A 24,070-nucleotide genomic window follows, 5' to 3' on the forward strand; every position below is an offset into this window, starting at 1 on the left:
TAATAAAATTAAATCATTACATATATTTTTTGATACATATTTATTCAAAAGCTATAGATATAATATAACCCTTGTCTATCTAACAAATAAAAAGTTCTTACGCCTCATTTTGTATGGAATCACCGTGCTAATAGCCTTGATAGATTTTTCTTAAGTCATAGAAAGCGAGAGCGAGAGTTTGATAGCGAGAGCGTGAAAGAGGAGAATTAAGCTATAAATTAATAATGAGAATTTGAGCGAAAGTGTTCGCGGAACGTGAGAACGAGAGCGTGCTCGAAGTATGAAAGCGACACATGTTGAGAAAGATTGTGTAACGTTGAATTTTTCATTATCATGAATTGATGAATACCTAAATTGTGTAAAACCTTATTGTTTAAATTCGATGACATGCAAATAAAGTGACACAGTTTTATTATCAATTTAAAATATGAATTTCTCAACTTTAATACATAAATTATTATTATTATTATTTTATAGTAAAGATAGTGAAATTTCAGTAAGATTTTTCATAATCATGATACTTTGTTGTACAATTTTAATAAAGCAAAAAAAAAAAAAAAAAAAAAAAAAAAAAAAAAAAAAAAAAAACATAATGTCACCCAATTATTAAAGTTACACCATTTTGTACTTTAAATTTTATCATTTTAAATTATAAATCTTATTGTTTTAATTGATAATTAAAAAAAAAAATTTACGGAAGTGATTTTGATTCGAATGTATCATGTTCATGCATGCAATAAATTAATAATACACACTGCAATTTATATGAGCCAGTATAAAAAAAAAATTACTCGTACATGCAGCCAAAAACGGTTACGTTTGCTCTAACAATCCTCCTTTCCTTCAAAAAAACATGCCACGTCCCATTAAAGGTGGCAGCAACTTCTCTCTCAAACACACACAATACACATACATGCACACACATGTCAGATCAGAAATTGCCACAACACTCTCTCTCTTTCTCTCTCTCTAGGGATGAATGCAGAGAGCCTGCTTGCTTCGGCGGCCATTAACATAGGTTTCGCCATGATCATCCTCTCACTCTTCTCCATTCTCAAGAAACAGCCCTCCAACGCCCGCATATACTACGCTCGTCGTCTCGCTCTCAAGCATTATATCCCTTTCGATCAGTCCTTCACTTTCTTCCGATTGCTCCCTTCCCTCTCTTGGATTTCCCGCGCCATTCGCGTCACCGAAGACCAAATCCTCGAAACCAACGGCCTCGATGCTCTCGTCATGATCAGACTCTTCAAATTCGGGTGAGATTATACATATGTGTATATATTGTGTGTGTATATCTCTGTTTTTGCATTTCTCTTCATGTTTCTGAACTTCTAGGGTTTTCGAGTATCGGAATTCAAGTACATTTCTTTTGTGTTTGTTGCTCTATTCTTTTTTCTTTGATTTTTTTCCTCAGTATTTCTCGTACAGACAGAGATTGTTATAGACTTACAGTAGTGAGTGAATGCTAATGATTTTGTTACCTTTATCCTCCAAAAATGGGAATGAATAAAAATTTATATATATACACAATATATATTTATATATATATATATATATATATATATATATGTATTTACTGTTAATTAGTAACAGACACATGATTATGAGTAGATGAAACATTAAGAAATAACTTAGAATAATGGAGAAAGGTAGTATTAATAGTTCCCCAATCTCTCTATCTATATGTGTTTGTATATTTTAGTCCTTGCCGTAATCTGTGGACGGCTCACTTGTACCAACCTTATTTTGCTATGTATTTAGTGGTGTATTGATTATTCAATTGTGCACATATAAACCGAATGTTATAAGGGATTTCTAATTTAATTTAACCATGCGTTTGGAGCACTGAATCAGCATTTTGGAGGAAATTTAGTTTAAACCTTGAGCTGAATTTCTTCCGATTCCAAACCCAAGGCATCCATTTGGTGCTCCCAAGGCTTGATGACCTTCATTTTGACTCTATTTCTGTTTTGGAAAGGGATGGGTTGGAGGTTCCTTTTTCGGAGGAGGACGTGCTAAAGGCTCTCAAGAGTTGTAATGGCGATAAGGCTCCAGGCCCGATGGTTTTACTATGAGATTTTTGCTGGAAAGTTGGGAGGTGGTTAGGCTTGAGATTATGAGCACTTTTCATGAGTTTCATTCCACGGGGAGATTTGAGAAATCACTGAACGCATCCTTTATTGTTATTCCTAAGAAGGGTGGTGCTTCTAATGTCAAGGACTTTAGACCAATTAGTCTGATTGGGTGTATCTAAAAGATCATTGCGAAAGTCCTTGCGCTTAGGCTGAGGGAGGTGCTTGATGGAGTTGTTTCTGAGTCTCAGAATGCCTTTATTGGGGGTAGACAGATTTTGGACTCGGCTCTCATTGCCAGTGAATGCGTGGATTCTAGACTTAGTAGTGGTGTTCCTGGTGTTCTTTGTAAGCTGGATATCGAAAAAGCCTACGATCATGTCAGTTGGAATTTCCTGTTGTTTCGGTTGGAGAGGATGGGCTTTGGTGCGAAATGGAGGAAATGGATTACTACATGTATTTCCACTGTCAGATTTTCGATTCTGGTTAATGGGTCTCCTACGGGATTCTTTGGTAGTTCTCGAGGTCTGAGGCAGGGGGACCCTCTTTCCCCATTTTTGTTTATTATTGTTATGGAGGCCCTTAGTAGGCTGATGAGAAGGGCTGTGGATTTGGGGTTTATTAGGGGTTTCAAGCTCGGCCCTGAATCGGTTCAGCAGATGGAGATTTCTCACCTTCTTTTTGCGGATGATACTATTGTTTTCTGTGAGGCTGAGGTGTCCCAGTTGCAGTATTTGAGATGTGTTTTGGTTTGTTTTCAGGTTGTCTCTGGTCTGAAAGTCAATGTGGGTAAAAGTGTGCTTGTCCCTGTGGGGGAGGTGCAGGATGTGGATTCTCTGGCTGCTGTTTTAGGCTGTGGGACGCAACGCTTCCCTATTTCTTATTTGGGTCTACCGCTGGGGGACTCGGCAAGGAGGGTGGGAAGTTGGGACCCGGTGATTGAGCGGGTCGAGAGAAGATTGGCTGGTTGGAAAAAGCAATATCTCTCCAAGGGTGGAAAAGTCACTTTAGTGAAGAGTGTTTTGTCAAGCCTTCCAACATACTTTCTCTCGCTTTTTAGGATTCCAGCCTCTATTGTGGGAAGACTGGAGATGCTCCAACGGAATTTCCTTTGGGGGGGTGGGGAGGAGTTTAAATATCATCTTGTCAAATGGGATCAGGTTTGCAAGCCTCTTCAGCTTGGTAGCCTCGGAATTAGAAGACTGGCCCCTTTTAATAATGTTCTTCTAGGCAAGTGGCTTTGGAGGTTCGGCAGTGAAAGACATAGATTATGGAGAAAGGTCATTTCTTGTCGTTTTGGGGAAGAGAGAGGGGGGGTCAGCTAGGCCTGTTAGGGCTGCTTATGGTGTGGGGGTGTGGGGGTGTGGAGGTCCATTGGGAAGGGGTGGGATGAATTCTTCAAACACATTAGATTCAGAGTTCGGGATGGAAGATTTGTCAGATTTTGGGAGGATTCCTGGTGCGAAAATAGGCCTTTGGCTCTGTTGTTTCCAAGATTGTTTAGGATTGCTGTTGACAAACATGCTATGGTTGCTGACTGCTATCGTCTTGATAGCGGGACGTTGTCTTGGGATGTGCGATTCAGGCGACCTTTTCAGGATTGGGAGTTGGATGATGTTACTGGCTTGTTGGCCCTTTTGTATAGACAGGAACTGGATGGCACTGGTGTGGATTCCTTGTTTTGGGTGCCTTCTTCTAATGGGATGTTCAAGGTCCGGTCATTCTTTGTGCGCCTCTCTGGGTTTCATGGGTTGCCCTTCCCGTGGAAGACGTTGTGGCTCTCTAAGGCGCCCCTTAGGGTGGCCTTTTTTGTGTGGACTGCAGCTTGGAGTAAGATTCTGACTTTGGACAATTTACGGAAGAGAAGACATATCATTGTTAACCAGTGTTGTCTTTGCAAGTGTGTTGGGGAGTCCGTGGATCACCTTCTGCTGCATTGTCCTGTTGCTTATGAATGTTGGAGTCTTTTGCTTGGTTTGTATGGCATCCATTGGGTCATGCCTCAGACTTCTCGAGGATTGCTAGATATCTGGAGGGGCCAATGGGTGGGGGCTCAGGCTAGAGACTTCTGGAGGGTGACCCCTCTTTGCGTTTGGTGGAGTCTTTGGAAAGAGCGGAACAGAAGATCTTTTGATGGGAAGGAGTCCTCTATTGGAGAGCTGAAATTTTCTATTATTTGTACACTTTTTTGTTGGGGTTGGGGGAGGGATTATTCTTCTTTAGAGGACATTGTGGACTTTTTGGGTTCTTTGAGTTCATAGATTCTTTTTGTGTATATCTCGGGACGCGTTCCCCTTTTGAACGCTTTCTAATACATTTTACTTATCAAAAAAAAAAAAAAAAAGGTATAAAATCCTATAAATTGCTAAAATTATTTTTCTCTAATGCAATAAAATTGAGAATCAGAACTTTATTGATCTACTCTAGTGAATTAAACCACTACTCATTTTGTTTTTAACTTCTTCATATGTATATGATTGTTGCGGTGATTTCAAAGTTAAACACCTTGGGCTGATTTTTTTGTACTTTTTTTTTTCTTCTATATGATATGAGGCTGTATTGCTAATGTTTGTACTGAAAAAGAGTACCTGGATTAGATTTTAAGAAATGCCATAAATTTTTTATATTGATGTATGGAATTTATGGCACACAATCTGAAGCATAAGTAGAATATGTTCCAGTATTTTGCTTTTATGACGATGTATATGTAATGAAATCCTTCAATTCATTCTAACCAATCTCGTTTTGTAGGATTAACTTCTTCGTGGTCTGCTCTCTTGTTGGATTCTTGATACTTCTCCCTCTCAATTATACTGGCCAAAATGGGCCATCTAGGAGGTCCCATTCCATGGATTCTTTTGCAATATCAAACATAAGTGGAGGCTCTAACAGGTTAGGTTTAAATTATCATATAATCTAATTAAAAGGAAATGTTGAAATTGAAGAGAGAAATATAAAATGAAGAACGCAAGAATATGACGTGGTTCAGTCACTAGGGCTTACATTCACGACTCACAAAGCCCAAAGGGCTACATCTCTTTCATTAAATTCTCTCTTAGTTTTTGCATACAATGATTACCTCTACTTATAGGTGAAAGAATACAAACATGTGATAAATTTGATACAAGAAAGATTCCTAAAATCCCTCCCATGATTTACTCACATCAATATTATGTCAAGGAGTGATTTAATTACAACTATAATGATGTTATCCAACATAACATCTCCTAACAAGAAGGGGGGAAAATAAATTTATGTCCATCTTGCACCTATTTTTTCTTCTTTTATTTTTCAGAATTTGTACTCCAGTGGAAGAAAGAAGGTTGAAGTTTCATAGAGCAAGTGCCACTATCTTTCCAGCCTTACTCAAATAGGGGGTGGGTTGTGAGTTGCACAATGCGGAATGGTTGTGGAATATAATATGGATTAGCAACCTAGAGGGGGGTGAATATGTTCAACTTGCTATTTTATCTGATTTTTGCTTAAATTAAATTTACCGAAATAAAAGTAAATTAATCAAACGCACAAAGCAAAAATAAATGCAAGTAAAGTTAGAGTGACACCGGATTTTAGCAAAGAAACCAATTGGAAGACCTCGTTATCCCAAGCGTAAAAAGATCCATTATGTATGAAGCAAAGTATACCGAACTTTGACTCAGGCTCACACCCATTCACTCTACCAAGACCTAACTCGCTGAACGCCCATGGCTTACGACTTCCCCGTCCAACAGCTCTTGACTTCAGACTTACTTCTCGAACCTTGTAGAAGGATTACTGGTAGATCAACAACACTTAGCAAAGAACCTTGGGCTTGACCCCTTCAAAGTGTGATCTAAACACCTTTCTTCTTCAAATCCGAATTTGTTGTAAAATGAACGACTTCTACTTTCTCTTAGCGATGTTAATGATATCTTCAAACTCGTACTTCGATCAGAATAAGAACAACACCCTAAATCACTCGTGTGTATATAATGTGTATGCTCTCAATGAAAAATCTCACAAAGATGGCTCTTAATTAAAATCATAAATTTATATGCAAAAATCTGTGAAACCCTAACTAAGAAAACATGTTTTTATAAACTTCTGAAAACCTAATTTAACTTGGAAAACAAGTCAATTTCGTGCATGACCAATATAGTAAAAGGCTATGCACAATAGGAAGTCAAAATAGAGTAGGAAACAGTTACCAAAACTGTGCAAATCTTGAACCGGTTCAGGGAGCTTGAACTGGTTCAAGTTGGCCAGACTTGAAAAACACCAAAAAGCCTCAAAAGTTGAACCTGTTCAAGTTGGGTAGAATGTAAAACTTCCCAAAAGCTTAATTTTAAACCTCCAAAGTGTCCTCACGCACTCTCTTACCTTCCTAAAGCGTTGTTCTCATCATCCCGAAGTGTATCGAAGTATGAACACGATCACTTCTTCAATTCCGCTTCCGATCTTGATTCTTGACAAATCTAACTGAAAATTTACAACTCAATCAGACTCATTTTGACAACGAAATTTGCCAATTACAAATTTATATCTCACATGGGTAAGCAAACTACTCTGTGACGACTAAGGGCACCCAACCAAACGATTGGTATAATGAGTTTCACATTCTGAATGCTTGTGGCTGTCACTTCGTTTTGTGTCTGTCAATAACAACTGATGGGTTCAGAAATGTTATGGCCAACTTTTTTATGTTGCAGGGAAAATAATGTACTTACATGCATGTCCACATTAATTTTGCAATAACCATAAATGTAATTGCATTTTTTTGGAGTGTTATGAAAATGTATACAAATTGTGTGACTGACTTAACATTTTCTTACTATCCTGCTGTGTTAATGATTTTATAGCTTCTTCTTCTTGTGCCTGATGGATTGCAACTTTGTCACCATAGTATGCTATTTGACTAGCTGAGTATCTTTTTTAATCTATATTTTTGCCAATTAAGAAACCGTTATAAATGGAATAGTGGATGTGAGAATTTTCTGTGGGTCTTATAGTGTTGAGCATCCTTTAACTAAGGAATTGTAAAGGGTGATTTCATAGTGTGGTCCACATTGTCGTGGATGTTGGGAGGGGCAGCTGGATACAGACTTAATCTCTAGCATTCCTTGCACAGTGGCTGCTCTCAGGATTCAAATGTGTTCTCACGCTCAACTGCCTAAGCATTTTATTATTGCACCATGCAATGAGCCCTACAGACTTAACTAAAAGATTTGTGTCTAGAGAATTTGTTGTATGCATAACTTGGAAAGCAGTCTAGGAAATTAGTGGGGCGTGGACATGAGTGCAGAGATCTTGTGGTTCTACGGCTGAAAGATTCCAGTAATGATCCTATTCACACAAAAAGGGTGAGAGATTATAGTCTGGTTGTCACTTATGTAGTAGATTGCATCCGACGAAGATCCAAAAAGAAAAAATTGCCATATTTTTCAGATTCAAATCTGAACTTCTCAATTTTGCTATTTTCCTTTTTTATTATCTATGATCAAAGATCTAATGAGAGAAAACACTGAAATGTATGCCCTCTTGCCTCATATTCCAAACAAACCTTTATCTGTGCTCTGCCACCCTCTTAACATTTTAGAACAAATATGTCACTATGTCAAGGTCTAAATGTTGCTCTTGCCTAGTTTGGGTTCCATCTAGAGAAGTATATAATAAATTCATCTGTGGCCTTTGATTTTTATCATCCATCTGCTTATTTCTTTTGTTCCACACTCTTGAAATGGGAAAGAAATATGGTATTATTTTAATGTTCTCATAGATTGAGAGGTAGTCATCACTTGAGTTGATCAAGATGGATGGAGTAATATTAAGTTATTCGGCCTTTTCCATTTGGTAAAAGTTAACTGATAATGTAGAACACGTTTTAGTTTGAGTCTGGCTTGTCAAAACATAAAATTCAAAGGGAATATGATCAATTGAGTTCTGGACAATTGTTTGATATACGTACAATTCCAAGTGATTCTATTTCTGAAATTTCTACATTGAGTCGGTGGCCTATGAACTGTATTATTGTTAAGAAAAACCTTGTTTTAGCAAAACAGAAGTTGTGATTCTCCAAACTACAGTTTAGTTCATGAAGCATTTTTGTGGTACGGGCGTAAATAAGATCATGTATGTTAATATTCATAAAACTGTCTTTTTTAAGTTCTGCCTGATGAGAAAAGTTAAATATTTGTTAGTTGCAAACTAAGTTATCCACCTTGACGGTCTGACTTAACACTTGGCACTTACCAAATTATTAATTTTTTTTTTCACAGGCTTTGGGCGCATTTTACATGCTTATGGTTTATATCTTGTTATGGATTATACCTACTGTACAAGGTGAGGCATTAGTGGCATGTTATTGTTTACTATGCATAGACAGATTAAAGTTGTGATAGTGGATTATTAGAACAATGATGTTTCTTCCTGTTTAAAATTGCAGAAGTGTTTGCGCACATAGCTAACTAGTTGACTTGGATTTTTTCATCATAGTAATAGCTAAATGTTTTTTATATGTGCTCCTTATTTTTCAGATTTTCAGGCGGTGTGCTTCCAGGAAACTTGTATACTAAGTTAAACTAGGTCAGGACTCAGGAGCTGCTGCTATTCTAATTAGAAGTCACATAGAAGTCATCATTCAATTATTCATTTGCACCACCCTGTACTCTAGATAATATGAATGTAATCATTCACAGTGTCTTAGCCTAATTAATAAGTTTTAGTTGTATGAATATGTTCAAATTCCCAATCTGTAAAGATCTCGTCCTTGTATGGATTATCAAGTATCATTTAGAGCAAAATTATACGTCAGTGTGCTCTTCAAGTGCTCTATGAACCCGGTGAGGCTCTATCACCGAAGGACTTTCATTGATCTTGAGATAATCAATTAACATAGATATCAATCTGGTTTTCTTTCTTTCTTTTGTAGTCTACACAACTATCAACGTGCTCCTTTTGTGCAAACTTTCTTTTTGCACTTGAGCATTCTCCTCTTGTGCTTGCTCTGCTTTTTGTTTGTTGTGCATCGTCAACAGGTAAATGTGGCCATAGTGTTGATTGTTGAATATAATGAATTAGAAAAACAAGCACCTATTTCCTCATATAAGTTGCTGTGAGGACCTCCTTTTCTCATGTAACCTTGCTACCTTCTCCACAGGCATCCTTGATATATTGGGGTACATGGATATGTTATAGCTCACTCTATATCATCATAGTCACCCTTGAGGTAGAGGCCTGTGATGATTAGGGATGTCAAGGGGGTGGGTTCGGGACGGGGCGCCCCTTTCCCAAACCTGTCCCACAAGTAAAAATCTTTCCCAACCCGCCTCATCTTGCATCGGAGTCGGGGTGGGTTTGGGGTGCCCTGCTAGACATATTTTTTAAGAAATTCAATTCAAGTTTAAACAAATTTAAGATAAATTTTGTAAAAAAATTAAATCAAGTCAAATATTTAACAATTATAATAGCACAAATGCTGTTAAAATTTAAAATTATGATTAGGAATGAAGTAAAATGTAAACTATAACTTACAAAAGAATATTTATTTATTTATTGGGCTTGGGGCCGGGTCGGGGCTTTACGAGTATTGAACTCTCCCCCCTTACTTGGCCCTAACCCTATTGGGTGATCCCAAACCCATCCCATTTGGGGCAGAACGGGGCTGGGCCCGGCGGGACAGGATAAATTGACATCCCTAGGGACAGTCTTGTGTGATTCTTGGAAGAACTTGACTTGGTGGTTAATGTCCAAGGTTTGTTTAGTTGATCTCTCCTCAAGGATTTTACACGCCTCATGCTGGCTTGGAAAGAGAGAAATGGCATGGTACCTGGATGAAATATCTCCCTATGTCAATGCATAACCATAATGGACCACCTATGACCTACACAGCCACTGCCCAAGGACTATATCATCAACATGTGGAGGCACTCTGTTAGACAGCGGTGAAGTTTATTGGAGAATCCCGTCTCTTGGTGCATACTGTGCCACACGGGCTGTCACTTATGGCTGAAGTGTTACACTGATCATTACCTAATTAGACAGTTCCAATGCACATGGAAGCATCTTATTCTTGTGTAGAGGTGTGCATTCTGACCTAATGAGACCATCATGTCAGCATGAGCACTGCTTCTTGTCACTAACTATGGTTCAATCTCTACTTTGTTTATAGTATAAGACAGGAGAATAAATTCAGACTCTGGTATGGTTAATATTTTAAGAGAAATATGGAAAATTAGCCCCTCCTTTGAAGACCAACTTTAACCCTTGAGGGCCTTAATTGAACCCTTACCCCGAGACATCTTATGTGACCTCGACTGCGAATCTCACTCTGTGGTGAGTCAGCTCAGCTTCCATCTAGTTCAATCCCTCTGGGATCTCTTGTATATTACATGCAATATCTTTGTTTGCTACTCAATTATGAGAACCTACAATGGGAATTTCCATGGTGCATAGGGTGACTTTTATGGGGTTCGATTCCTTCCTTTGCATTCAATTGATGGCAGCTATGAGTGATTTCAGTGTCTATTGATTCCATAGTTTGATGGATTGCTTTTTAGTTGAGCACGGGGTCTTTGTGGTCTCGTAGCCAAGGAAATTCTATACTATCTAGGTTGAATATATTCTTGGTTTTGTCAAAATATACAAGAACTTTTTTTGTTGACTTAATTTTCTATTGTTGAGATTTGCCTCCTATCAGAGTTGATGATTGTAAGCATGTTTGATTTACGTGATTTGGCACTTCAATTGTTTTGTAAGCTGTTATCTATTCTATTGGTACGTTTGGGCTTGATGATCCATCCAAGAGGTATTTGGCCAATTAAAAGATCAGATTGTGTGTGTGTTCTGAATTCACTAAAATGTTGGAAGAATTGATTGCCTCTGTGGCTTTTGGTGCAATTTCGACTGCATTCACATTCATATCTGCAAGAAGAGATTTATGAAAGCAATAGACCTAAGAAGCATTGTAGAAAGTCCAAAAACTATTAATGTACTCTGAAGAGTATGCTGATGGATGTATCGTGAGTTTAGAAGTGTCTAGAGATGTCTCAATACATATAATTTTAAATATGATGTGCCCTTTTAATATGCTTATGGAATGGAACAAGTAAATTGTTTGCATGTAAATATGGATGAGCAACAGATTGAACTATTACACATTTTTCTCGCTTTTTATTATGAACATTGATATTTTCATGAAGGTGACAACCTGCGCTTATTTCCAGGAATTTAATGATATATTGATGAAAAGGATTCAGCAACTTCGTAATTTAAGGGATCGGCCTGATCAGTTCACTGTTTTAGTTCGAGAAATTCCCCTCTGCACTGAACACAATGCCCATGGGTGCTGCGTAGATCATTTTTTCTCTAAGCACCATCCATATGCTTATCGATCTTATCAAATTTTATATGATGGCAAGGATCTTGAACAGTTGTTGGTAAGGATTTATATCAGTACCAGGCATCTTATGCATGAGTTCCTCAATTTTGCTGTACTAGCTTGCATGAAAAGTACTATGTTAAAAATGTTGTGCTGTTTATTATATTTGATATAGTTACTTCCATACACATAAAACATAATTTTAAGCTCTTAGTGTATCAGTGGTCTCAGTAGTTATGCTAAACCTTGCAAAATATGCCATTCGTGGCTTCAAGTATTATAATTTTTACCATACTAGAACATGAGAAAGCCTATACTTTTTCAACAAGGATAAAATATTTTCATTTCACAGCACATTCAATTATCTTGGAAATGGAAATATTTTTAAAATGTTTTAGAAGTGCAATAAAAATGGTTGAAAAATTGGAAATGCTTGAAACGTAGTAATAGATTTACTAACAAGCAAGCATTTTCTAGAGAATTGATAAATTGTATTTATCAGCCTACTTATTTCTCCATTTATCCACATGAGAAGAGATTATAGTGGAATTAAAGATAAATGTAAATCAGCTACCAAAACAATGTCAAACAATTCTACTAGTATAAAGCACATTTAGAGTATAAAGCAAATATAAGAAGATTGTAAGGCCGATTTTTCAATTGATGTTGAACTTCTCTAATCAAATACGAGACAATGATATTAATTGGCAAGAACTAAAGAAGAATACTTTTGACACGAGTTAGAAGTATAGATGAACTAAAACTAGTGAGTTGAGTTACAATTGTAAGTAAGTATTACAATGATCTCTTCTCCAATTCCAGTCTTTTTCCTTTTATTCTACCTCTTATATGCTATTTATTAGGAAACCGAAAGATATCTTGCTTTGGTTTTGAATTTCAATCATCCAATATTTCCCTTTCCTTTTTCTTTTCTTTTTTTATTTATTAAAAAGAAAGAACAAATACTACCTTTTATAAGCCTTTTTGCTGTCAACACAGACAACATTTTCCATTCTTTTGGCATGTTGAATGGAATTTTTTTGTTTCAATTATAAACATAAATTTTAGTTATCCATCCATTTTTTGTTTTATTTTACAAAGGAACACAAATATTCAGCTGTTTCTGAGCCTTGCTGCCAGTTCTATTTTGCATGACATTTTTTGAATTTATTAGATTTCATGGGATGATTGGGAGAAACATGATGTTGAAAGATAATTGGATCCTTTGATTCTTTCACTTTTATACGTCCTTCCATTTTAACAAAAAAATAAAATAAAAAATTAAATGGGGACAATAGGTGCCCACTTTTTGTTTGGTGGCCTCATGATGAATACATATTTTTGAAATACGGTGTCCACTGGAATATTTATAATACAGTAACACAAGGTTTTCCTTCACTGAAATCAATTCAGTCTCTCTGTCCATTTAAGGAACATCATAGCTTCCTTCTTGTGGTCCCAAACATTCTCAGTAATTCTATCTTTAGATTTTTTATGGACCACTAACAATAGTTTTGGAGTATCGAAAGTTTTCTTTGAAAGCATGCTCACATGTACTTCTGTCACAATTGAAAATGATGAGTTCAGCTTCACCACTGTTAATGGCCTTGAAATATTTCTAACATTGCTGTTTTGGGGGTTGTCAAGTGTGTGTGGTGTTTGAGAAGCCAACATAAAAAAAAAAAATTAGTGTGTTTGTTCCTTTTATTTTGCACGTTTCAGTCGTTTAATTACAACGAATGACATAAAACTACAAGTATAAACTAGTGGTGATAACAGTAACTGGTCCAGTGCTCTTACAGCATTGACTGTGTCCAATGAAATGGACAATGCTTGGGTCCTCCCCTTAGGAGGACAAACTGATGCGGTCCAATAAATTTTAGCCAGTTGTCTAAAATTTTATAAAGTTAAAAGATGGGTTATTACCCATCTTACGGGTAAACCTGTTTTTTTTTTTTTTCTTCTTGTGAATCACGATCGCGATTCTTCTCTCCCTCTTAACTCTCTTCTCCACAGCAAAGCTAATCTCCATACCCATCCTCTTTCCTTCTCTACTCAATGCTGAACACCCACTATTTGATTGTCTCATTACATACAAAATCCATTAGTATCCACAATAAATTATTTAATCCAATAAATGAATTTCAGCCACAATATATACACATAAGCAATTGTTGTTCCTTAAAGCAAACACTGGAATTGCATGGATCATGGAGAATTATAAAGAAAATTCAAGTAAAAAATTTAGTATATTGTGCTAGGACGTTGCAGGTGTTCAGAGATGACAGACCCAAGTATCGATAAGTGAATCTCTATACTTTGGGTCTGAGCAAGTAGACACAAGAAGCAGGGGAGGAAGCCCGTGATAAGTAGTGGAGGAGGAAGATTAGGGCTTCTGATGGAGGTTGGCTATGGAAAAATACCCCCCTTCCCCCACCCCAAAAAAAAAAGAAAAAAAAAAAAAACGCAATTTCCTGTTCGAGCTGTAAGAATATGGGTAATGACCCATTTTGATTTTTTTTTTTTTTTTTTTTTTTTAAACGAGTGTCTAAATTTCCTTAGACCACATCAGCTGTAGGACAAAGCTCATCCTCCTAGTGGAGGACCCAAGCATTGTCCCAATGATATTACTCTATTAGTGCATTAAACTGGATGATAATTATGATGTACAAGAAACCAAGTTGTCTTCACTATGGATACAAAGTGGCTATCTTTTTAGATCTTCCCCCATCCCCGCTCTCCCTAAAAACATCATTGAAATCTTATTATTACTTGTAGAATCAAGCAAAATGTATTGCAAGAAAGATTGAGGACTTGAGACAACGGATCTTGGCAAAGAAAAATTCTGGAGATTTTTCACTCTCAGATGTGTTTAAAGGTAATGCAAAAATAGGCCGGCTTGAGGAAAGCCTTCAAGAACTATGTCATAAGATACGCCATATTCAGTGCAAAAAGATGCTCGAAGAGAAGGTAATTATTCTCTCTGGAAACTGTTCTTCATTAGCATCACAATTGGTACATTAACAGTTTGACGACGAGAGCATTGAGTTCATATTTGTATTTATATCGTGAAAATATTCTGAGTGTTACTGATCTTTTAGATACGGCTTTCTTATTTGAAATCAATCTAAAAGTATCTTTTACTTTTTTCCTTGTTTTCTTTTCTTTTCTTTTTACCTTTGGGGAGGGGGGGAGTCTCAGTGCATGGTGGACTTGTTTACCCTGAACTCTTGGTATACTGGAAGTTGAAACAAATTTTTGCTTTCATATATCCTATTTAGCTAATCAAAGTTACCAGGAAATTCAGCTTCATCACTTCAGCTATTCTATTTACATTAGTATAATTGCTTGTATAATGGTAGCACAAAGTGCTTCTGTTTGTGCAGTCTTTTGTTGATTGTCTATTGTGAGATCTTGAGAACTGTTGAAAGTAACCATTACTTCTTTTTTTTTAACTTTTCGCATGTATTATTAAATTAAATGATCTATCCGATGTCTTTTTTTCCCCCAGTAATTAATGATCTATCCATTTTCAACTTGAAGAAACTTGTACAGATGAAGCAACAAATAATACGAGTATTAAACAAGCAAATGTTGATATATTGGGCAGAGCTATTAGAACATACTACACCATCAATGGAGCACAAAAGTTCTAGCCAAATAACATGGAGGAACTAAGGCCAATCTGAGAAACATTTATAGCAACACAATGTTCAGTCTCAACAGAAAGTACATTTTCTTGAGCGCTTCTATACAATTGCCTTACTTATAAAAAAAAGTACATTTTCTTGAAAGAGCCTTTTTTTCTTCTTTTGGGTCTGACGTTGTTGCCCCAGTTTAAGCTGTCACTCTTGCTGCCTTGTGCAGTTGCGAATGTGGGTAGGAGCACCATAACCTTGAGAATGAAATACTTTCATCATTACCAGATTATTTCCTATCATTCTTATGAGCTAGGAGGGTGAATGTTTTGATTATATTATAATACACTTTCTTTAGTTTACAAAAATCTAGTAGTTGGGATAAGTCAGATTGGGGAATCAAAAATTTTAGTTTAGTTTTAACTCTGTGGATTACTTCATAATGGTTAATTTTAAAAGGGCTAGCCCGTTTTTTTTTTTATTTTATTTTATTTTATAAAATCACCCATAAAAAAATAAAAATAAAAAATAAAAAAAAGGGCTAGCCTAGTGCAGAAGGCTCCTTCCGTTGGGGGTCCAGGGAGGATCATATGTACATAGCCTTACCTTCACATTCGAAGAGGCTGATTCCATTTTCAAATCTGTGACCTCTGCATCACAATGGAGCACCTTATTGTTGCACCAAAGGCCACCCTTAATAGTTGAGTTAGGAATTGGCATACCTTAATTTATTGCAGTAGCATTTTTTTGCGTCAATCCTTTGAATAGGTTGCACTGCAAAAAGAAAAAAATAAATAAGAAAAAGAAAACAGACATAGGCTGCTTACATGGTTTACTAGTCATCTATGTTACATGGCCTTGTGTACATACCCATGTGTGTTTTTGTCCATGATAACCCAAATTATATGGACATACTTAGATATTCATAAAGTTTAATATATTTCTCTAATTCTCTAGGATAAAATGTTGCCCTTCTGTAAAAAATAATGTTTAGGATGGACAAATCTTTCGTTTTTAAACAATGATGTTAGAAGAGGAACATGATACGGGAGTTTTAAGCACAATTACACAAACTTGAATTGTGCCTTTTAGTTGCATGTCTAACCAGACATGTTGTTTGCATATCTCATATTTAGGCGTCTTCTTGTGCCCCCACTTGTGTACTTCACCAATTAGAAGAGTTATGTAAATTAGCTTGCCATCATTGAAGAATAGCTAATAGAGCTCCCTTTTTCTGTACCCTTCATTAGTATGCCATGAACAAAAACACAAAATATAGGAAACATTCATGCTTAACCTCATTTGGTTAAGTTGGTCTTTTAGGTCCCTTTTTCTTTACCCTTCATTTTTGGCAAAAGAAAAAAAAATAATAATAATAATAAAAATATGGGAAACATTCCTGCTTAACCTCAATTGGTTAAGTTGGTCTTTTAATAAACAAACTGCACATTCTGAGGAGCTTTATTAAGTCCCCGCTAAGCAGAGTCTGGGTAGTTTTTTAGGCAACCACAATATCATTCATGCACCAAATTTTGAAATAGTGTGCTTTAAGAATAATTTATAAGGAGGTACTTATCAAAAAAAAGAATAATTTATAAGGAGGTAATATGTGTTAATATTAATGGTTAGTGTTGTAAAGCATATAACGGAAGAGAAGAGAAATTAAACAAGTAGAACACACAGATATTACATGGTTCAGCCACTAGGGCCTACATCCACGACACAAAGAGCCCAAAGGGCTACATTACTTTTATAATACTCTCTCAATTCATACATAATACAATGGTGGAGGCTCCTTTATATAGGAGAAGAAATTATGAGAATGGAAAGAATTAGAAAATAGGAAACAAGAAGGATTTTTCTCCGTTGATTCCTCTAGTAACACCAAATCTTCAATAATAGGAAACAACATCAATTACTGAAAGATTTTCCTCCACTGATTCCTCCATTAAATCTTCAATAGTTAGGTTAGTAATTGTACTGGTAAATGGACTGTAACATCTGATATTCTTCCACTGGTTATTTCTTCTATTAAATTCAGCTGAACAAATTAATTGGTTAGTTGATTTTAAATTCTCCTGAATTTAACCTGAATTTAAAACATTCACAAGCCTGACCAATTGCTAAGTCCATTTGCAAGACTCTGATGTTTGTATCATTGGTCATGGTTCTGATTTCTAACATCGCAATCTGAGGAATGTGGTCAGTAGGTTTTGGTTTGCTGCTTGAAACCATTTCTGGAAGTGTAATTCAAAATCATGTGTGTTGGTGGAAGTGACTGCAATTCATTTATTGCTGATGCGGCGGTTGTGCAACACTTGTCGCAGTGACATTGCTGTGTCAGTGTGGGCAGCGGCATGATGTTTTTAGGAGTCTGGTAGTGGTTATTCAATGAGGAATGCATGGGTCTGTAAATGAAACTAGCATGATTACACTATAATCGCAAACATACACCTTGATTGTCCACTATAGTCATCTTCCCATTGAATGTTTTGGGAATAAATCAAAGTATGATTTCTGAGTTTCTTGCTTTTGTAGGAGTTGCCTGTTGCTTTTGTTACATTCAGGTCCCGATGGGGTGCTGCACTAGCTGCCCAATCCAAGCAGAGCTCAGATCCACTTTTATGGATCACCGAAATGGCTCCTGAACCAAGGGATGTCTTGTGGAGGAATCTAGCAATTCCACATCGGCATGTGCCCCTATATAGAATTGGAGTTCTTGTTGCAGCATCACTTCTTACAATATTTTTTGCTTTCCCAGTCACAGCAGTTCAAGGAATAGCAAAATTTGAAAGATTAAGGAAATGGTTTCCTCCAGTAATGGCAGTGGAGTTGATGTAAGGACTCCTCTTCTTGTATCTTTAAAACATTTTGAATATGTAAGAAATATTTTTTGCCGTAGTGTTGAACCCTAGACATGATGCTTCATGAGGCACCAGGGCCAAGTGACTTATCACTTGAGCCAACCCCTTGGGGTTGAATGCTTAATTACTTCCTACTAATATTTACTACTCCTTGAAAGATGGAAATGCAAAATGGCCATGATAAAGGACTAAAAACAAGAACATTTGTTGGTCACTTTTCTGGAGAAATATGTAAGTAACATTGTTGCATATTGGGTTATGTATTGGCAAGTTCCTGTACAAGATATGGTTCTAGTTGAAAAACTGTACATGACTCTATTTGTTGAATGCAACGTAGCCATGATATAGGACCAAAAGCAAGAAAATTATGCTACAAGAAAACAACGGAATGGAAAAATTATGTGTGATTTATGTATTCTAGTGTTCTTTTCCTTTCTGATTTATGTAGATGTTGTGTTTCATTTTCCAGTTAGTATTACACATTTAATATTATTAAAGTTTTTCAACCAGAGCTGCAAGTTCTTTTGGTATTTGGAGGAAGACTTTCAATAATTTTGTTAAGGATCAATTATTTTATATAAGTTGGGAATTTCTTTGTTTGTACGTATTTATCTGGTGTTTGAGTACTTTTATGCATTCTGTCCTGATTGAATAATATGTTTGGTGGACATTAGATGAATATTAATTGATCTTCCAGTAGTTTTTCTCTGACATATGTTATATCTTACAGACCTGGATTAAGGTCTATTGTGACAGGGTATCTTCCAAGTGCCATTCTCAGTGGATTTATATACGTAGTTCCCTTTGCCTTGCTTGCAATGGCGAAACTGGCAGGTTATATCTCAAGGAGTAAAAGGGAGATTGAAGTTTGCAACATGATCTTTTATTTTCTAGTGGGAAACGTATTCTTCTTAAGCTTGTTATCGGGGTCTTTACTTGATCAAATTGGAGAATCTTTCAGTCATCCTAAAGATATTCCTAGTCATCTTGCTAGCGCTGTTTCTGCCCAAGTACGTTTTATTGGCCTTGATTGACTGTCTTTTTATGTTATGTTACCTTTCTTTCACTTTCCACCTATTGTATGATACTCTGGTCTGAATTTTGGCTTATTTAATACAAAATGGCAATATTAATAAAAATAGCACATGAAATAAGTATTTCCCAGTGTTTACATATTGACTAAATATCCTGATTAAAATAAAATTCGTATTTGGATGCTTTAATGAACTATTGTATTGGTTTTATAATTTTCTATTTGTTAACTCAGTAATGGATTTAGAAAATGACTTACAGATGTGGTAGTACTTTTGTTTTTCTTTCAGGCAGACTTTTTTATCACATACATCTTAACCAATGGACTGGCAGGATTTTCTCTGGAGATTATTCAGCCTGGATTACTCATTTGGGATACTGTAAAATCACATACATGGGGCCGTAGAAAGAAGAAAAACCCTTACCTTTTTTCACTACCTTATTTTAGAGTGCTTCCTTTTGTTTCCCTCATGATACTGATTGGTATGGTATACGCAGTCATCACACCATTGATTCTCCCATTTCTAATTGGCTACTTCCTTCTAGGCTACGTCGTGTTTATCAACCAGGTAGAATTTTTCGCTCTTCAAATAAGCAAATTTAATACGTCGCACTTTTAGAGTTCCTTCCTAGTTTTATTTTAATGCATGTAATTAGCTGCTTTGATTGAGTACTTTTCCCCCCTAAGCTACATTCTTGCTTTAGTGGTGTGAAATTGATGTCATGGACACTTCTACGAGGTGGACTTAGTGGACCTCAGATAGTCGTAGATACGTGTCATATACTTAAATGTATCCATAAATTAAAATAGTTTTTTTTTCTTCTTATTATTTTTTATTTCTACCACATATTTCGTGCTCTTACAAATACTCTGATCACGTATCTGATACTTCGGGACATATGCCTAACCAGTTCTGAACATAAAAACGCTCCTTTTCTAAGTGTGATATTATAGTACAATTGTTAGGAAGATCAAAGGAGGACTCCAAATATTTAGAACTTATTCATGAAATAAAAATTGAAATATAATGAGATGTATTGATTCTAATTTAATCCAAAGTTTTTAAATTTGTTTGTCATAGCTATTTCTTTTAATAAGGGACTGTTAGTTATATTATATATAACATGATAATCAATTACTGTTTGTGTTGCCTTATTGGTATCATGTTCTGTTTCATAACCCAAAACTTCAGCAGAAGAAGGAAAAAAGAAAGAGCAGGACTGCAGTTCCACCTTTTTACTCATATGCCTTCTTTAAGGCCCTATATTTTTGCTCTGGTATCCCTTGAATTTCTTTTAAACCAAAAATAAATTGAATTTCATTCCGTAGCATTGTTCTCGGTCAATAATACATGTCTATCCTGATTGAATAAATTCAAATTTATGTAGTGCATGAGCTTCAATATACTCTTAATTAACAACATCAAAAATCTATGACACTGGCACATCTTTGAATGAGAAACATTTTCTTTCCTCAAGGCAATTGTGCTCTAAATGTTGTTGATTTCATTTTATAAACCCTGGAAGTGGAACTTACAGGGACCATTTCACTGTTGCTGAAATATTATTAAGTTAAATCTAAACTCTAAAAACTTTTTAAATGTAATATAATTTAAGTTCTGCTGAAAACTAATTCCACATTGTCACCATTAGAAAACCATTTTCACTTCAGTGTAATCAAATTTTTTTTTTTTGCACACTTCAGTGTAATAAGCAGTTCTATTTCTGGGTGTGAGCAGCATTTTAATCCGCTCATTTCATAGTGCACAGTCTTTTTTCTTTTCTTTATGTGGTTATGTTTTTATTTGTCAGGTCTTCTCATCTACGTGTATAAATGTTCTATATTATGATAATGATGATAACATTAGAATGCTGACAACAACATTGGTTATGATATATTTCCTTGCAGGTCCAAGATGTATATGAAACTGTTTATGAGACATGTGGGCAATATTGGCCACACATTCATCACCAGATACTTTCTGCAATAATACTTGCGCAAATCACTATGATTGGTCTCTTTGGACTGAAGTCAAAGCCCTCTGCATCCTTTGCAACCATACCATTGCTATTGTTAACTCTACTGTTCAACGAGTACTGCAAGTTCCGTTTCCAACCTACATTTTACTATCTCTCACTCCAGGTAAAATTGAATCTTTATTGTTTTTTTGTTCAGTTATTTGAATAAATTTAGAATGCATATTCTAGAAATGACCCCATAAAGGTAAATAATCCACCACTTCAATTCAATTTAATTTGTACTGTTGTTTGTTTAATATTGCGCTTGTGGTGTCATTCATCTGTATAACTACATATCTATCCTTCTGTTACTGTGATATTAAGGTTTTTGAGCCCCCGAGCTCCATGTACCACCTTCAAAATAGCCAATGTGGAAAAAGATTATGCCTTCGGTGTTCTTTGTTTGCTGAAAACCATGGGGTAGAATAAGAATTTCCAACAAAAGAAAATTTGCTGCCAAAAGAATATTTTTCAGCTAATCCTACAATTTTGGACAACTTTAGAAAACCAAAAATTATAATTTCCAACACTGTTCTCTTATTGTAATATAAAATGAAGGAGTTCGAATAGAGCAATTTGAGTTTCGGTATTGAGAAGGCCGAATACTTTGCCATCCAGTTTGATTGGCAACTGACAACTTGATTGACATCAGGATGATACCGTATAGAGAAATCTTTCACAAGAATGTGACAATTTCTGAAAAGCAAATAGACAGTCTGTCAAAATCCTGGAAAATAAAATGTTCTTATTATTTACTGGCACATAAAAAAGAGCTTATGGGAGAGTCTCTAGTCGCTCAATTTGGCTTGGGGATTCTAGGAAATTTGTTTGAGTAAATAATATTTAGCTATATTCATTTAAGTCTTCAAGTGTTTGTTTCTCAAGGTTATCTTTCCATTCCTCCCGACAATATAGCTGACTGAGTTTCAAAGAGCATGTTTGAGTGTTGACATTACCTATTCTATGGTGTGCCATTATCTCAAAGATTTTCTAAATCTACCCCACCTTTGGGAGTAGTTTTTTTTTTTTTTTGGTCAAGAAAAATAAAATTGAAGAGAGAAATTAAGCATGAACACAAGAATATAAGGTGGTTCAGCCATTACAGCCTATATCCACGGAACACCAAGCCCAAAGGGCTACTTCTCTTCATTATATTCTCTCTTAATTTTGTTTACGATAACCACCTCTTTTAAAAATGAAAGATTACAAACGTGTGATAAAATATGAGAAATATATTAATTGAGGCGTCAAAATGAAGTCAAAGCAAAGAGTATCAATTGACTTTTTTTGCTGAATTTAATTGAAATTGCTAATTCGATTTCAAGTGATTAGTTTAAATAATTTTTGTAACCCATAATACTAAATGAAGAAGTTTAACGAAAATCTAGGGTATTGCATTGTATGTGGGGCTAATACTTGGTAATTTAAGCTTTATATGGTAGTGTGATATGTCGTTGACGATGTTGCAAAGTGAATCTATGATCTAATTTTTACGATAATAACTGAGGTACCTTTGTGGCCAGGATGCTTTGAAAAATGATGAACTTGATGAGACGAATGGTATGATGAATGCTAATTACGAGAATGCTCTTGATGCGTATTGCCCGCCTTGTTTGCGGCCGGTGAACTTGACATCTATGGAATCAAGCTCTACTACACTACCACTACTGAATTCATATTAAGTTGTACAAATGGTTGTGTGTGTTCTTTTTCTTTTGTGTTATGATCCTTTTCACCATCTTTCCGAAGTTCCTTGTTAGGAGTTCCCTCCCAATGAGATTGCAATCGACGCTTCTATATGCTCTGTTCTTATGTGACAAATGGTTGCTGGGGACAAAAGGAAAATGCGTGAATTAAGGGATAGTCAATATCGCTCGACGAAGACTTAGCAGTGTACAAACCATGAATGTAGATGCCGATAGCAATTTTGATGCTTAGTCCAAGCTATCATGTGTTATGGACTGGGTTTTGTATAGATCATCCATTCTGTTGTAGCTTTTGCCCCTAAAAAAAGCCATGACCAACATCGTTGCTCGGCTGCAGAGATTTTCCAGAGTGACCTCTTACCAGGTTTATAAATTGTAATTACAGGCATGTCTAAATTATTACATACTGATGTTTGTTATGTGCAATGAAATAAGAGCAGTGGCTGAAAGTTATTGAAAGAATTACTGAATCCTCTTATTGATTTAATTGATTCAAGTAATCAGTAACACTTTCAAATATAATATATTGTGGTACTTTTATTTGTTAAGTTTTTGATATCTTGTAATTTACTACCAAGATGTTTAAATGATACAAATGTTCCTTATGCTTGATTATCACGAATTGAATTACAATAATATAAATTAACAAAAAAAAATTACAATAATAGCATTTTCACATTAAAGTGAACAGTGCAAGTTATGTCTCATTGTAATAATTTGGCGCGCCCAAAGTATGATCTGTCGTGAAATGCATTAGAGAGGACCCATGTCAATTATTGGTAATTTATTGTTTAACATTAGAATCAGTTGAGTGTATCAAAATTCATTTTTGAGTATATGTGCTATTTCTTTTGACGAAACTGAAGATTATTTTGGCTAGTTAATATGATTTAATTTTGAAAAGAAAAATGATCTTATTTTAAAGTATTTTGATATAAAACATTTATTTTTATAAAGAAAAAGCTATTGAGACAAAACATATTTGAATACCTGGTTGCATTTTTGTACTCAAAATTATTAATTTAAGGATGTAGCTTAAATGATATGTGTGATTAGTGATTGGTTGTGTTATAAATTATTTCACAATTCAAATAGTTAAAAATAATAATAAATAAGGGAAACAGCTACCATATATTTTTCAAACTGAGCGAAAAATTACAATTCTTCAATTTGGATATTGAAATACCTAAAATGCCCTTCAAACAAATATAAATAAATAAATAAATAAAATAAGGGCATATTTTAAAAATCTCTCAAAAGTTATTTATTTATTAATTTTTCTGTTTTATTTGTCTTTTTTAATTTATTAAAAAAAAAAAAAAAGAAATACCTAAAATTTCCTTATGGCTATTTTGGAATTTTTATTAAAAATTGGTCAAAA

The 24,070-nt window shown here is 35.4% G+C and overlaps 1 protein-coding gene across 1 annotated transcript; it reads left to right on the forward strand.

Moving 5' to 3' along the window:
* The first annotated feature begins 975 nt into the window (after window positions 1–975).
* LOC132299406 (CSC1-like protein At3g54510) lies at window positions 976–23,131 on the forward strand. Its single transcript, XM_059795975.1, has 10 exons — window positions 976–1,259; window positions 4,827–4,967; window positions 8,330–8,393; window positions 11,276–11,488; window positions 14,209–14,400; window positions 17,607–17,905; window positions 18,663–18,942; window positions 19,255–19,533; window positions 20,874–21,107; window positions 22,507–23,131. Exons 1-10 carry the CDS (start codon window positions 976–978, stop codon window positions 22,663–22,665), a joined length of 2,145 nt encoding a protein of 714 aa, XP_059651958.1. The 3' UTR covers window positions 22,666–23,131.
* Window positions 23,132–24,070: the final 939 nt, after the last annotated feature.

This window comes from Cornus florida, unplaced genomic scaffold (genome assembly GCF_030987335.1).
Source record: "Cornus florida cultivar Cherokee Brave unplaced genomic scaffold, ASM3098733v1 CherokeeBrave_3.0.0_Hap2_Chr03, whole genome shotgun sequence".
Classification (NCBI taxonomy): Eukaryota; Viridiplantae; Streptophyta; class Magnoliopsida; order Cornales; family Cornaceae; genus Cornus; species Cornus florida.

Excerpts from the sequence above, each read along its gene's own strand:
- LOC132299406 (XM_059795975.1), top strand. The coding sequence starts at position 976 with ATGAATGCAGAGAGCCTGCTTGCTTCGGCGGCCATTAACATAGGTTTC. Across the intron at positions 11,489-14,208 it reads AGGATCTTGAACAGTTGTTG|AATCAAGCAAAATGTATTGC; the intron begins GTAAGGATTTAT and ends TATTACTTGTAG. Across the intron at positions 18,943-19,254 it reads CTAGCGCTGTTTCTGCCCAA|GCAGACTTTTTTATCACATA; the intron begins GTACGTTTTATT and ends TTTTTCTTTCAG.